At 55.2% G+C, this 12,998-nt stretch overlaps 1 protein-coding gene across 7 annotated transcripts in view; it reads left to right on the forward strand.

Annotated features, from left to right (window-relative positions):
* Positions 1-12,998, forward strand: part of HNF4A (hepatocyte nuclear factor 4 alpha) — a 63,604-nt gene that overhangs the window by 33,644 nt on the left and 16,962 nt on the right. For 3 of the 7 annotated variants that reach the window (XM_070485970.1, XM_070485971.1, XM_014845918.3), the window contains exons 1-3: positions 3,319-3,573; positions 7,444-7,618; positions 8,759-8,853. In XM_070485970.1, the coding sequence (XP_070342071.1) occupies positions 3,459-3,573; positions 7,444-7,618; positions 8,759-8,853 (385 nt within the window). In that variant the 5' untranslated portion in view covers positions 3,319-3,458. Of the gene's footprint in view, positions 1-2,715; positions 3,574-7,443; positions 7,619-8,758; positions 8,854-12,998 lie in introns of those variants that run through there. The other 4 variants (XM_070485973.1, XM_070485975.1, XM_070485974.1 and 1 more) reach the window with 2 other exon arrangements.

A 12,998-nucleotide genomic window follows, 5' to 3' on the forward strand; every position in this document is an offset into this window, starting at 1 on the left:
CTCCCTTCGCCACTATCCACACCAGAGGCTTGAGTGCCCTGCCCACAGCTGGATCCTTGGCAGCCCCTCCCCAACCCCTGGCTGCCCAGGACAGTGCTGTCAAGACACGCTCCTCTTCCCTTCTCAAGGCCGCCTCCATCTACAACACGGAGGAGCCAGACCTCTAGGTGAGGTTGTCTGTCATCCCCTGGGAGCTGTCACATGTTAAGCTGGGGTCTGACAGCCCAAGGGGGTGGGGAAAAGAGAGAGAAAGGCCGCTGAGTTGATGGCACGGAGGCCAGGGTTTGTTCATGGCTGGGCAGGCCGTCCCTAGGAGCTCTCCTGTGCGCAGGCCCTGATTCCAATGGACAATGTGGCCAGTGGGTCAAGGAGTCAACCACCAATGACAATAATCATTGCTGTTGCATGGTATGGCTACATTCTGTCATTTAATGCCCTCACTGTCCCTGTCAGGAAGGTATCAACCCATTTATCTGATGCCAAAACTGAGGCTGAGAGAGGTTGAAACCTGAGGTCACAGAGTCTGGGAAGTTGAGAGTGCCTGGAGTTTGACACAGGTCTTTCTGATCTCAAGGTCTGTGGTTTATTGTCTCGGGGAGGGAGGGGGATACTGAGAACCTTACAGTATTATCTCATTTAATCTTCACAACAAAGTACAGGTTAGACCCGTTTTGCAGAAGGAGAAAGCAAGGCTCTGAAATAATACCTTGCTTGAGACCACAGGGCCGGTAGACCTTACAAGTGATGGGTCATTTATAGGAGGGCGTGTATCTAGAACATACTGTCTGGGGTCGGCTATAGGGGGATAATAGATGGTGTATGTAACAGGTTATGCAAGTTATAATTCATGGGGGATAGATTTACTTATGGGGTAGGTTGTGATGGGTGGGACACGGATGGGGTATGGGCTTCTGGAACGTGCCTCATAGGCGGTGGGTCATGCATGTTGTGTCTTTGGCAAAGCATGTATGTCATGGTTGGGGTATTTAGTAGCTCATTGTGTGCAGACTGTCCACCTGGTAGCTCTTGTATGTAACGGGTCATGTATGTGGCACGGCATGGCTGACCACAGTTGATCACAGACCTTATTTGATTCTATCTAAGACATCCTCTACAGAGGTTGAAAAATTGTCATTTTCATTACTCATGAAATCTTGATATGCCAAAGATCACCCTCCACTTTTGGAAATGGGGAAGTGTGCCTCTGAGAATCCATGAGACCCCATGTGTGTAGGCCAGGCTGTTGCTGGACCATGAGAGGAGTAGCTGTGCGTGGCCTGTCACAGATGCCAGGCAGGTGGCAGGACCTGGAGTCAGCCCTTCGAGGCCCTTGGCAGAGCTGCCCTGCCTTCTCCTCTGCGTTTCTCCCTTAGTCGGGCCTCTGCCCGGCTCTGCACAGCCCCCAAGGCCCCTGGAGCTGCATCACACGTCCCCGGGGTGGGCCACAGGAGGAACCCGCCAGTCGTTGGAGTCTGCTCCTTCAGGTCCTTAGCAAATCCTAGGGTGTGGGCTGTGGGGGGGGCTCTCCCTTCCTCCCTCCCTTGGGGTGTTGTCGTGACCAACGAACAGCTGGGCCAGGATCTTCCCCCCATTTGACAGATGGGGACAGTGAGGCCCTGAGGGAGCTGCGATTTAAACAGTATCCAGGTCGTGACAGAGCTGGCTTCTATACCCAGGTCTCCTGGCGCCAAATCCGGCCCCTCTTCTCCTCCAGAACAATCTCTCCCCCTACCCCGGCCCCAGTTATCTGAGCTCCGGGAGGAAGATGGAGCGGGCAGAACAGAGCTATGCAGGCAGAGAAAGGGCTTCGAATAACTGGAAGAATATGAGGAAGCGGACACTACACACCCTTCAAACACATCTCCTCTCCCGCTGACTGCCCACTCATTAATTCACCCACCCACTTACTCACTCACTCATTAATTCCCTGTTTCACTAATTCACCCGCTCACGACTCAGTATCTCACTGATTCTCCCACTCATGCTCCCCGGTCTTAGCAAATCCTTCCATCTAGCCCTTCCAGCGGCAGAGGAGCACAGGCTACCAGGCCTCCCAGGCCTCGGGTCCTCTGCCTCTGCCTTCAATTTCTACCTTCTACATTGCGACCTTAGCTCCCCAGCTAGACTGGGGGCTCTTAAAATTGTCTGCCTAGAGGACACTGAGGGCTGCAGGGTGCGAGAAGAAAAGGGTGAGCCGTGAGCTGAAGGCAGGCAGGACCGGCGGCATAATTTTCAGGGCCCAGTCCAAAATGAAAATGCAGGGCCTGTTGTGCAGAAATCATTACGAATTTATGCAAGTGCAAAGCCTTAAACCAAGCAAGGGGCCCTGCGTGTGGGGCTCTGTGCGCCTGCTCAGGGGGCACACCCATGGAACCCTCTGAAGCGAGCAGGTGGGTAGAGAGAAACAGGGACTCAGAAAGGGACCCAAGGGGGCTCAGGGAGGAGAAGGGTGGCACTGCCAGGCCCTGCTTGATGTTTTACTCGTGCCATCCCTTTTAATACTCAAGCTGCCCTTTGAGGTTGATTGTGCATTCTACAGAGGAGGAAACTGAGGCTCAGAGAGGAGAATCATTTACCCAAAGTCACGATTAGTAGGTGGTAGGCGCCTGGACATAAATCCACGTCTGTAGGGCTGCAGCCTTGTCTCCGCCCATCCTATGAGGGAGGGAGGGAAGCAGGCTGATGTGATGGGAAATGGGAGATGGAGTCTGTCTGGGCCTGAGCAGCTGGGCACTGTAGGGGCCGGTGGGGGCCATGATGGGGCCTTGGGGAGGAGGGGAGGGGAAGTGGAGGTGAGTCTGGCCCTCCCAGGGGAGGTGGGAAACTGGAAGGGAACTCGCAGAACGAGGATGCAGAAGATTGCTGTCTGGGGCCTGGGATTCAGGCTTTTAGTTCAGGAGCCATGAGGCAGCTTTATCTCTGCAAGAGCATTGAGGCTAGAAGTCAATGATTTGGGAAGTTACTGAATCAGGGCATCTTGGAGGTGGGCCATCAGCGTCTGCATGTCCCAGTTAGAATGCCTGACTTGGGGTGGCCATGACTTGGAGGGTGGCTGAGTCAGGGGTCCAATGAGCGCTGGCGAGTTGGCGTGCCTGCCTTACAGAATCCATACCAAACATAGGGGAGTCAGGGCCCCAACAGTTGTAATAGCACCCCGGGTGTCCGCCAGAAACCAACAAACAGCCAAATCCCGGTGGCCCCGCCCAGCCTATCCTGCAGTGGGGGAGCCGATTAACCATTAACCCCCACCCCTCCCCGGCAGAGCCTCCACCCCTTCGCAGAGGCTAGGCCAAGACTCCCGGCACATCCTCCCAGAGGACGGTTTGAAACGCAGGAAGGCAGAGAGGGCACCTGGGAGGAGGCAGTGGGAGGGCAGAGGGCGGGGGCCGGGGCTCGGCCCAGAGCCTTTGAGGTGGGCATCCTGGGCAGGGCAAGTGGCTGAGGTGTGGAGGGGGAGGATGCGCCTCTCCAAAACCCTCGTCGACATGGACATGGCTGACTACAGTGCTGCGCTGGACCCAGCCTACACCACTCTGGAGTTTGAGAATGTGCAGGTGTTGACGATGGGCAATGGTAGGTGGGGGCAGGTGTGCCAGTTGGGGACAGGTATGCCCAGGGTCTAGGAGTGGGACTTTGGCACTCAATTTTGGGTTGGGAGTAGAATGATAGAAAATGGCAGGTTGGGCCTATAGGTGAGCACAGTGTCGCCAGGTGAAGCAGATGTGCCCAGGTACAGCGCCCAGAGGCATTCTGGGGGAGGGGAGGCCTGCAAGGGCACATCTGCAGCAAAAGTAGGTCCCAGGTATTCCTGCCAGGTCCTTGCGGTCCCTCAAAGCTGTTCCTGCTCAGCGTGTCACTGGGAGCGGGAACATGATGGTGAGCTCCCTCTTGGCATCCAGCTCCAGTAACTGGGCCCCACATGGCCAATGGGGCCCCTTCTTGAACCCCTTGGGCCTGGGTCCAGAGAGATGGAAATGTGTGTTCTGTCCCTGGAGACGGTGGGTGGAGGGGCAGCTGTGTTTCAAGGTGTCTTTGGGACTCTTCTGGGATGAACGCCCCACTTGGAGAAAGTGGAGCTCTCAGGGAAGTTTTGCTAAATGGGACGCCAATCAGCAGCGTGTGTGTTGTGTGTGTGTGTCGGTGTGTGATGGCGACCTGGAGTGCGTGCGTGAGTTTCCGTGTAAGCGTGCAGATGGGTGGTGCGCTGTGTTGCAAACAAGGGCCCCCTGGGACTATTTGCATGTTTGTGTTCATTTGTGTGTGCCTGTTCTGTGTCTGCTTCCGTTTGCATTTGTTCACTGAGTGGGTGTGTGTTTGCTGGTGTCTCTGGGGTGCGTGTGTTTGTCTTGCTCGTGCATGTAAGCAGCAGGGAGTGTGTGTGCCTGTGGATGCGGATTTGTCGGTGCGCCCTGGGCATTCTCTCTCGTGCCCTGTTTGTACCCGTGTGCACGACCCTGCGCTGGGGGTCAGGGCTCTCTGGGGTGCATGATTCTGCAGACACAATGTGCAGGTTCTTTGACGATGCCATTCGCTGAATGAGATTCCCGTCAGCGGAACGTCTGCTGTCTCTGAGCAGATTTGTCACCTGTGTGTATCTCCCGCAGGTTTATACATCTGCTCCCACATCACCCAGAGCACCTCTGAGGGGGGTGTCTCCTCTACAGGGAGGTGGGGGAGGGAGGAGACCTGGAAGCCAGGAAGCTTCTAGAGAGGAAGGGCCCTAACTGGTCGCAGGCCAGCCTCAGAGGAGAGGTGGGTGGCAGCTGGCCGAGGTCAGCCTGCCACCTGCCTTCCTTCCATGGCCCTGCAGCATCAATCGAGGGCTGCGAAGCTTGTGTTCAGTTGGGCTCAGCCAGAAAGAGGTGAGTGCCCTGCCCGTGGTCAGTGGGCGCTGCTCGTGGGCAGTCTCACCAGCTGCCCACCTGCCGCTGCCGTCCACTCACTGGGTAACTTTGGGCACATCACCTCCCCTTTCCTGGCCTCTGTGTCTTCTACAAAATGGGCTTACTCACCCAAGGCCTGCTGGCCAGCCGGCTTTTAGGAGTGTCTGGGGGGTCACGTGAGAGAACGAAGGAGAAAACACACAGGAAATGGTAAACAAGGAGCTGCTGCCCTAGGCGGAGTGTCGTGTGACCCCACAGGGACACTGTGTGCTGTCACATTTCTGGCCACCGCCCAGCCCCAGACTGCTCCATCACCACTTCGGAGCGCGCACCTCCAGCTTCGAGGAATCACATGCACCAAGGCAGAGGCCACGACTAGGTGTCCCAAAGACAGGACAGCCTCCAGCTCTGGAGCCAGAAAGATCTGGGCTCAAATTCTGGCTTAGATGCTTCCTACCCGTGGGAACTCGGCAAGCCATTTTCCTCTCTGAGCTTCTGCTTCCTCCTCTGTAAAATGGGCATAAATAATAGCACCTGCCTCCCGGGGCCGACCAGAGGATTAAGGTAACAGTGCCTGAGTGCTCAGCACTGGTACCTGGTCCTGGCCCTCCGTGGGTCATCTCAAGAACTCCGAGCATCTGTGAGAAAGGTCTGCATCCCCGCTGGAGTTTGAAGTGGTCTGAGAGTTGGGGTTATGTTTTGCGTACATCCTGGGCTGGTGGCTTGAAGGCCCCCAAGGAGAGCTCCCCACCCATCCTCTGTCCCCAATTCAGAAGCAGCAGCAGTGTCCTTGTTTATCAGAGGCCCCAGCAGACACCCCAACAAGGGCAGCACTGGCCAGAGTCATCCAGCACACCTGGGCGGTAAAGCTAGCTCCTCTACCTAACAGCAGTGTGATGATCCTAGGCAAGTCCCTTGTCCTCTCTGAGCCTCGGTGTTCTCACCCGGAGAGTGGGGCCAATCAGCTGACACCAGGAGTGAGATGATACACTTGGCAGCACCCAGCCCATGCTGCCCAGGGAGCCCCTTCCCCCCACCTCCACTTGAATGGCCCGGAGTTGTGGGGTCAGCTCTCCCCAGGGGTCGAGGGAGGCGAGGCTGAGGGAGAAAGGGCACCAATGCAGCTTAACAATTATCCTCGTCTCCAGGAATAATTCACCAAGTGGAGGGGGCCATGCTCCTGCGCGCCCTGGGGAGTCTAGGAGATGTTCAGCCAGGTGATGGCAGAAATGAGATGTGGAGGTGTCCACGTGTGCGTGGAGGCTGGAAGTCACCTGCTCCAAGAGCTTTCTTCTGCAGAAAAGTTTTTATTTCACAAACGCTGATATAGTGCTTATTCTGTGCCAGGCACCTCACACATATTGACTCACTGAATCCTCATAACAGTCCTAGGGAATCATTATGCTCCCCGTTTGACAAGTGAGGGAATGAAGGAGTGGCGAAGTAAACTAACCCAGCCAGTGTCACGTGGCGAAGAAGTGGACAAGCCGGGCTTTAACCCTGACAGAAAGGCTACAGAGCGTGTGCTCTTAAGTACAGCGCTAGCCCCTCTCCAGTTCTTAGCTGGATGTTCCCTAAGAATTCAAGGTCAGATTCAGGGTGTCCGTGAAAAAACGTGTGTGTGGATGACTTTGTGCAGTGTGCATAGGCATGCATTTTTCTGGGGAGATGGTCCAAAGTGGTTATCATCTTCTCCATGAGGTCGTGCAAGATTTGCATCCAAGAATGGGTTCAGCTGCTGAGATTAAAAACAAAAAAATTAAAAAGAACCCGACCAGTTGAACTCCCCAGTTTCATAGTTAGAGAAACCGAGGCCCAGGGAAAATTGAAGTAGGAAAAGGAACTTGCCCAAAGTCACAGGCGAGTGAATAGCACCCAGGACCCCCAGCTCCCGGTTCCAGATCTTTGCCACCTGCCTCTTGTCTCCCTCCTCAGGTATATATACATGCGGTAGCTTTTGCCTCTGGTACAGGAAGTGTTTGAGAAGTGCCCTTACCATGACCCTCCTAGGAGGGCAAATGGCCACTGTCCTTGGTGCAGTCTTCGCATTCCCTGGGAGAGTTTGCAGAACCCCTGGGTACCAAGCTGAGACCCATTTAGCCCTGGTCACTCCGTGAGAAATGGGAGACGGGACCTGGTTCTGGGCAGACACTGGGAGAGTATTCCTCCCTTCCATGCCCCCTCTGCCCACTCAATCAGGGTCTATAAGGGTTGGATGAATTCTAGGAGGTGATCAGGTTTTCATCACTTCCCAGAGAAAGCTGGGGCTAGCAGTCTCCACCACAGGGAGAAGCAGACCTTCACCAGTGACTCTGTGAAGTCAGTATCACAACCATCCCTAAGATATAGATGCAGAATGGAGGTTCCAACATGCCAAGGGACCTGCCCAAGGTCACTGAGGGAGTGGGAATGGCACCCAGGTCTGGCTGAGGCTGAAGCCCTGGGGAGATCCCCAAAACACTCATATTGGTTCCTGAATCTAAACCACCAGGAGAGGGGGGCTTCTGGGAGGTGACTTCCCACCCCTCCCGAGTCCTCACTCTTTTTCCTTCTGGTGCAGACACATCACCATCAGAAGGTACCAACCTCAATGCACCCAACAGCCTGGGTGTCAGCGCCCTGTGTGCCATCTGTGGGGACCGGGCCACAGGCAAACACTATGGCGCCTCGAGCTGTGATGGCTGCAAGGGTTTCTTCCGGAGGAGCGTGAGAAAGAACCACATGTACTCCTGCAGGTGAGGAGCCCCTGCTGGGGGCCTTGATTTCTCCAGCTGGGAAATGGGTCCGCTTAAGCTAATGTTCCCCAGGATCTGTCTTCTCCCTGACTGGGTCCCAGAGGCATCTGCCCTTCAAGGCCTTCAAGCCTCCTCTGGTTTCTTGGGCCATGTGGATTCAGATGGGAGCAGTTATTCTAGGAACCTCATTGACTGATCATAAAACTATTGGCTGCTCTTTATTGAGCACTTACTATATGCCAGGCACCATACGAAGTCTTCACGTATATTTCACTGTTCCTACAAGCCCATCATTATTCTTCCCATTAAGCAAATGAGGATCCATGAGGCATAGGACCAAACCTCCTCTGAAGCCTCAGAGGATGGGGCCCACACCCCAACCTGGTGCTTTTTCTGGGGCAAATAGAAGATTGGCTCCAGGCCCTTCACCTATTCTAAGAGCTTCCCGCGGCCTTGGGATCCCTCCTTCGAGAGCATCTCCCTTTCTGAGTAACAACAATAATAAAAAAGCAGCAGTTGTCAGTTATGAGGACTTGCTGTGCGCAGACACTGTGCCCAGCCCCATCGTGTGTCAGCTCGTTTTCACCTGTCAACCCCCCTTGAGGTGGTTACTATTATTCCTGTTTTATAGATGAGGAAGCTGTGGCTTGGAGAGGGCTAGGAATTTGCCCAAGGTCACGCAGCTTGAATCAATGGCAGAGCCCAAGCTGACACTCAGGGCTCCACCCATAACCACTAAGGAGCACTACCTCTACTTATATCCACCTCTAGAGAGTGGCTTATGTGGACCAAGTACTGACTCCAGGCCATAACCCAATGCCCACTGTGGGCTCTGAGCTTTTATAGGACCTGGTGGAAACAGCAGGGCCCTGGGACTCAAGGGGCAAGGATTCCCAATTCAGCTCTCCCACCAGGCTGAGTGATCTGGGGCTGCATGTCGCCTCTCCGAGCCTGTTTATCAGGACTGAGTTGGACTCTTGGAGAGTCCGTGGCGCCTTTCTCATGGTTAGCATGAAAACTCCTGGGATGAAGCATTAGAGCAAGGAAGCTGGTGACCAGCCAGATGGCAGGGGTTCTAGTCCGGTCCTGGGACGGGGAGGGCTGTCCCTTCTCCATCTAACCATCCCAAGCCCTCCCCAGATTTAGTCGGCAGTGCGTGGTGGACAAAGACAAAAGGAACCAGTGCCGCTACTGCAGGCTCAAGAAGTGCTTCCGGGCTGGCATGAAGAAGGAAGGTGAGCCTCCGCCCCCACCCCCACCGCCCCGTGGCCCCACCTGCACCCACGGCTCCCCGACAGGCAGTCATTTACAACTGTGGCCACGACTTTATGACTTGGTGACTGGCTAATGGCTGAGAGGAGGGAGGGCCTGGAAATCTGACCATAGGGAGGGGCTGGGCTTGGTCTTGAGAAAGATTCAAAGAGATAAGCTCCCACTCTCAGCTACTCGGGTTCCCAGCAACCACCACCCCCGCCTGCCTTCGCCACTACGAGGCAGCCAAGGCGGGGTTTTTTTTCTTAGCATATATTTCAAACCTTAGAAAGAGTGTGGAAAATGACATTACAAATGTCCATGTACCCGCCCCCCAAGGCTCAGCAAACGTGGTTGGAGGGGGGCAGTCCTATTCCTGAGCTTCCTGTCCTGGGGCAAGTGCCCACTTCCTCAGTCTTTATTCTCCAGTATGAGGTGATCCAAAGTGTTCATGTCCTAGGGAATGGGAACAAGGCATCAGCCTCATCCTGAGGGGAGCACAAGGGGAAGACTGGAGCACAGCACACACTGAGGTCTGGCGCGGCCTCCTGCTGCCAGCAGATAACAGTCATTGGGCTGGGCTTTTCCACCACTGATAGCTCCTTTCATCCCCATGACAACCCTATGTGGCTGGCAGTACGGTATTATTCCTCTTTTCATGGATGGGAGAACTGAGGCCCAGAATGGTTCAGCAACTTGCCTAAGGCCGCACAGCTGGTCAACGCAAGATCTGAGGTTTGAACCCAGAGCTGTGCACTTGAGTTCAGTGCTGTGTAGATGATACCTCAACGCTGCCTACGTTACACCCTGCAAACCTGAGGAACACTTAAAGTTTTCCCAGTCCAAGCTCAGGAAGCAAAAATCCTTCAACTGCTACTCGAGTAACTTGATTTCATTCTCAGATCTCTTCATCTCCCTCTCCCCTAAACACAGCCTGCCCAGCTCTGGGCAGGTCTCGCCCCCAGACCTTCACTTCTCGCCCGCAGCTGTGGCACACCAGCCAAACCCTTGGTCTGCTACTGTACAAACACACACACACACTCCCTACTCCACCCCACAGCAGGAACCTGGGACCCAGCCCCCTAGCCGCCGGAGGAGGAACTCGCCTTGGGCAGCCTCTGCTCCCCTGTCTCTGCCTCTGAGCCCCCATTTTCTCTGCCCCCTCCCTAGGGAATGTCTTCTGTGTCTGGTCCCTATGGGGCCTGGGTTTGAGCTCATGAGGCCTGATGGGAGACCTGGGCCCGCTGATCTGGATGAAGCAGGGAGTGCTCTGCAAGGCCCTCTCCTGCTCTCGGCACAATTCCAGCATCCAGACCTCAGTGGTTCTCAAAGTGGGGAGGGGCTTTCTCAAAGGGCAAGTGTCCCCACCTCTCCCCGACCCAGTTTTCAGTGGGCTGGGGCCTCTCTTACCCCTTCTCACCTCCAAGTTGGGAGAAATGTTAGGAATGGCAGTGTGACATTTGCATGAACACGGGAGGCAAGACAAAGATTGAGACCTGCGGTCCGAGGCCCTGACAGTCGATGGTTCTAATAGTCAGTCACTCTGTTACCCCAACAGCCTGTGACTTTAGGTTCGAGACAATGAATCTCTCAGGCCTTGTGACAGGCGGGTGGGAGAAGGGTTGGCAGCACCCCCCTGAGCAGTTGGCTGCCTTCTGGGGCTGTATGCGGCCTGATCCTGCACCTGGTCAGTCTTTGTAATGTTTCTCGTTAAACACCGAGAGTCATTTTCACGTGTGTCACTTCAGGGAAGTTTCTGCCACTTCTGGACTCCAGTTTTCCCATCCATAAAATGAGGGGGTTGATAATGAGCCCTTCCAGCGCTGCGAGTCTAGCTATGTACTCTCTGGTCTCCCTTCACGAGTACACGCTGCCCAGCAGGACACGTGTGTTTGTCCCCTGGTCCTTCTCCTGAGCTGCCAAGGAGGCAGCAGGCCCGTACCCCGGCTCCTGGGAGGGGAGAGAGAGTCCCAGGCCCTTCTGCCTCAGCTCAGCTTTGAAAATAGCCATTGCTTCTTGGCTCGGGGAAGGTGGCATTATGCCAGGAGGATAGGAGATCTGGCTGAGGGCGGGCGAGTGTGGGCTGGTAAATGTTGGTGCTTATTTCCATGCCTGGGTTAACCGGAAGTTCGTGACACGTGCAGTCACCTGGTTGCTTTGAGGGTAGGCCAGGGGAGCAATTGCCACTGTGGTCAAGGCTTGGGAAGCAAGGGTCTGGCTAGTTCTCCCTGAGTCTTGCAGTCCCAGCACCCTCCTCAGCCTGGCGGGAAGTTCCCAAAGCCAAGAGAGATGCTCATGGAAGCTTCGGTGATCAGGAGAGTTGGAAGGAATTTTTCATTTCTCGTCCTCAATGGCCTTAGGAGGATTTGAGAATTGAAACCCAAAAGTTGCCCCTGAGGACAGGAAGTCATGGGCTACAAATGTAGGCTTTGCAGACCAGCCGGGTGTATACGAGGTCATCAAATCCACCCCTCCCTACTTTACAGATGGGGAAATTGAAGCCAGAGAGGGAACACGATTGGGTCAGGGGTGGAATCAGGACTAGACTCAGACTCCCCAGAGCTGAGCAGACCCCAGGCTCCCTGGATTGAACCCGGGACTGATAAGCTTAGGAGGCATCCTCTCTGGTCTAGATTCCTGAAACTTCCTCTTGACCACAGGCAAGGGCTCCAGATCTCACAGCCCTCTAAGTCTTGGCCGCAGGATACTCTATAGTGTCCACAAGTGGGTTCCCTGAAGGGACAAAGACTCTGGAGAGAAAGCTGGGGGTCAGCGGCCCAAAAGTAGGTCGCAAATTCCTTCCTATAACAGGAGACCAGGAAGAGAGCCAGACCCAGGACCAATGTCCGGCTCCTGCCATCAGAAACCCAGCCCAGGAAGCAGGGCCGGGGTGCAGGAGGTGTGGGGTGGTGGGGGGCCAGGGGCCGCCCACCTGATGGGCCCTTCCTCAGAATCTGGCCCAGCCCCCTGCAGGCCCCCATCCTGGGTTCTCTGGGAAGACAGGCTCATCCTCCTCTCCGCCTCTGCCCGGGTCGGTTAATGTTCAATAGAAGTTACATTAGGTCCCCGACCCTGCTAATACTGAGCAAACATTTGGAAAACATCATTCCGTGACTGAGCTCGCCCTGCGCTGATAAGGCCGTCCTAACCTTGAGGAGCCCAATCCGCAGCTGCTGACAGCAGCCCTTTCATTCGGCCCGCCTCCGCCGGCGCCGGCAGGGTGCGGGGAGGGTGCGGGCCCGCGGGCGAGGCTGGGAGCTGGCCCGTCCAAGGGGGTGGGACTCAGGAGAGGAGACAGCTTGCCTGGGACTTCTTTATATGCCACCAACTCCGGGGCTCTGTTTCAATCATTTGACTTTCATTCTCTGATTTCAACAATGCGTGAAATCAAGAGAAAGTTGAACGGCTGGGATGTCAATGTCCCATGGAGACATAGAGCTTCCGCCTCCTAAGAAGCGGTGCTCGTCTCGTCCAGCACCTTCTTTCATTCACTCGATAAGGATTTATTGAGCACCGACTGTGTGCTGGGCTCTGTTCTACCAGAGGAACAAAGTTCTGGCTCTGGATCTTTCCTTCTCCTAGAGAGACAGAGAGTTAAGGAAGGAACAAAGAATTCTACAGTAAGTGCCAAGAAGAAAAATAAAGCAGGATAAAAGGCAGAGCTTAGGGAGGAAATGCCACACCAGATAGGGTGGTCAGAGAGGGAGTCTCTGAGAAGGTGGAGATGGGAGTGAGGTGGAGGAGAAGCTAAGCCGTTTGAGAGAGACAATTCCAGGCAGTGGAGCAGTGGCGGCCAAGCCCCTGAGGGAGAGCGGCCGGGTGCGTCCACGGAACGCTGGTTTGGGACACTGGAGGGGTCTGACCTGAGGTCAGTTTCAGCCAATCCCTTTGTCCTCTGAGAGGCGCACAAACTGTACGGACAAGGCCAGAAGGACAGAGACCAGTGAGGAGGGCCCGGACCACTCCAGGGGAGAGACAGCAGGGCCCAGACCAGAGTGGGAGCCATGGATCGACTTTGTAAGGATTCCTGACCATTTGGGGTGCGAGAAAGGGAAGGATAGCAGATTCCTGTCCCTGAGATGCAAGAGGCTCCCAAGGAGCAGGTTTGGGAGGGAAAAGCTTAGAGATG

Source organism: Equus asinus, chromosome 15 (assembly GCF_041296235.1).
Source record: "Equus asinus isolate D_3611 breed Donkey chromosome 15, EquAss-T2T_v2, whole genome shotgun sequence".
Classification (NCBI taxonomy): Eukaryota; Metazoa; Chordata; class Mammalia; order Perissodactyla; family Equidae; genus Equus; species Equus asinus.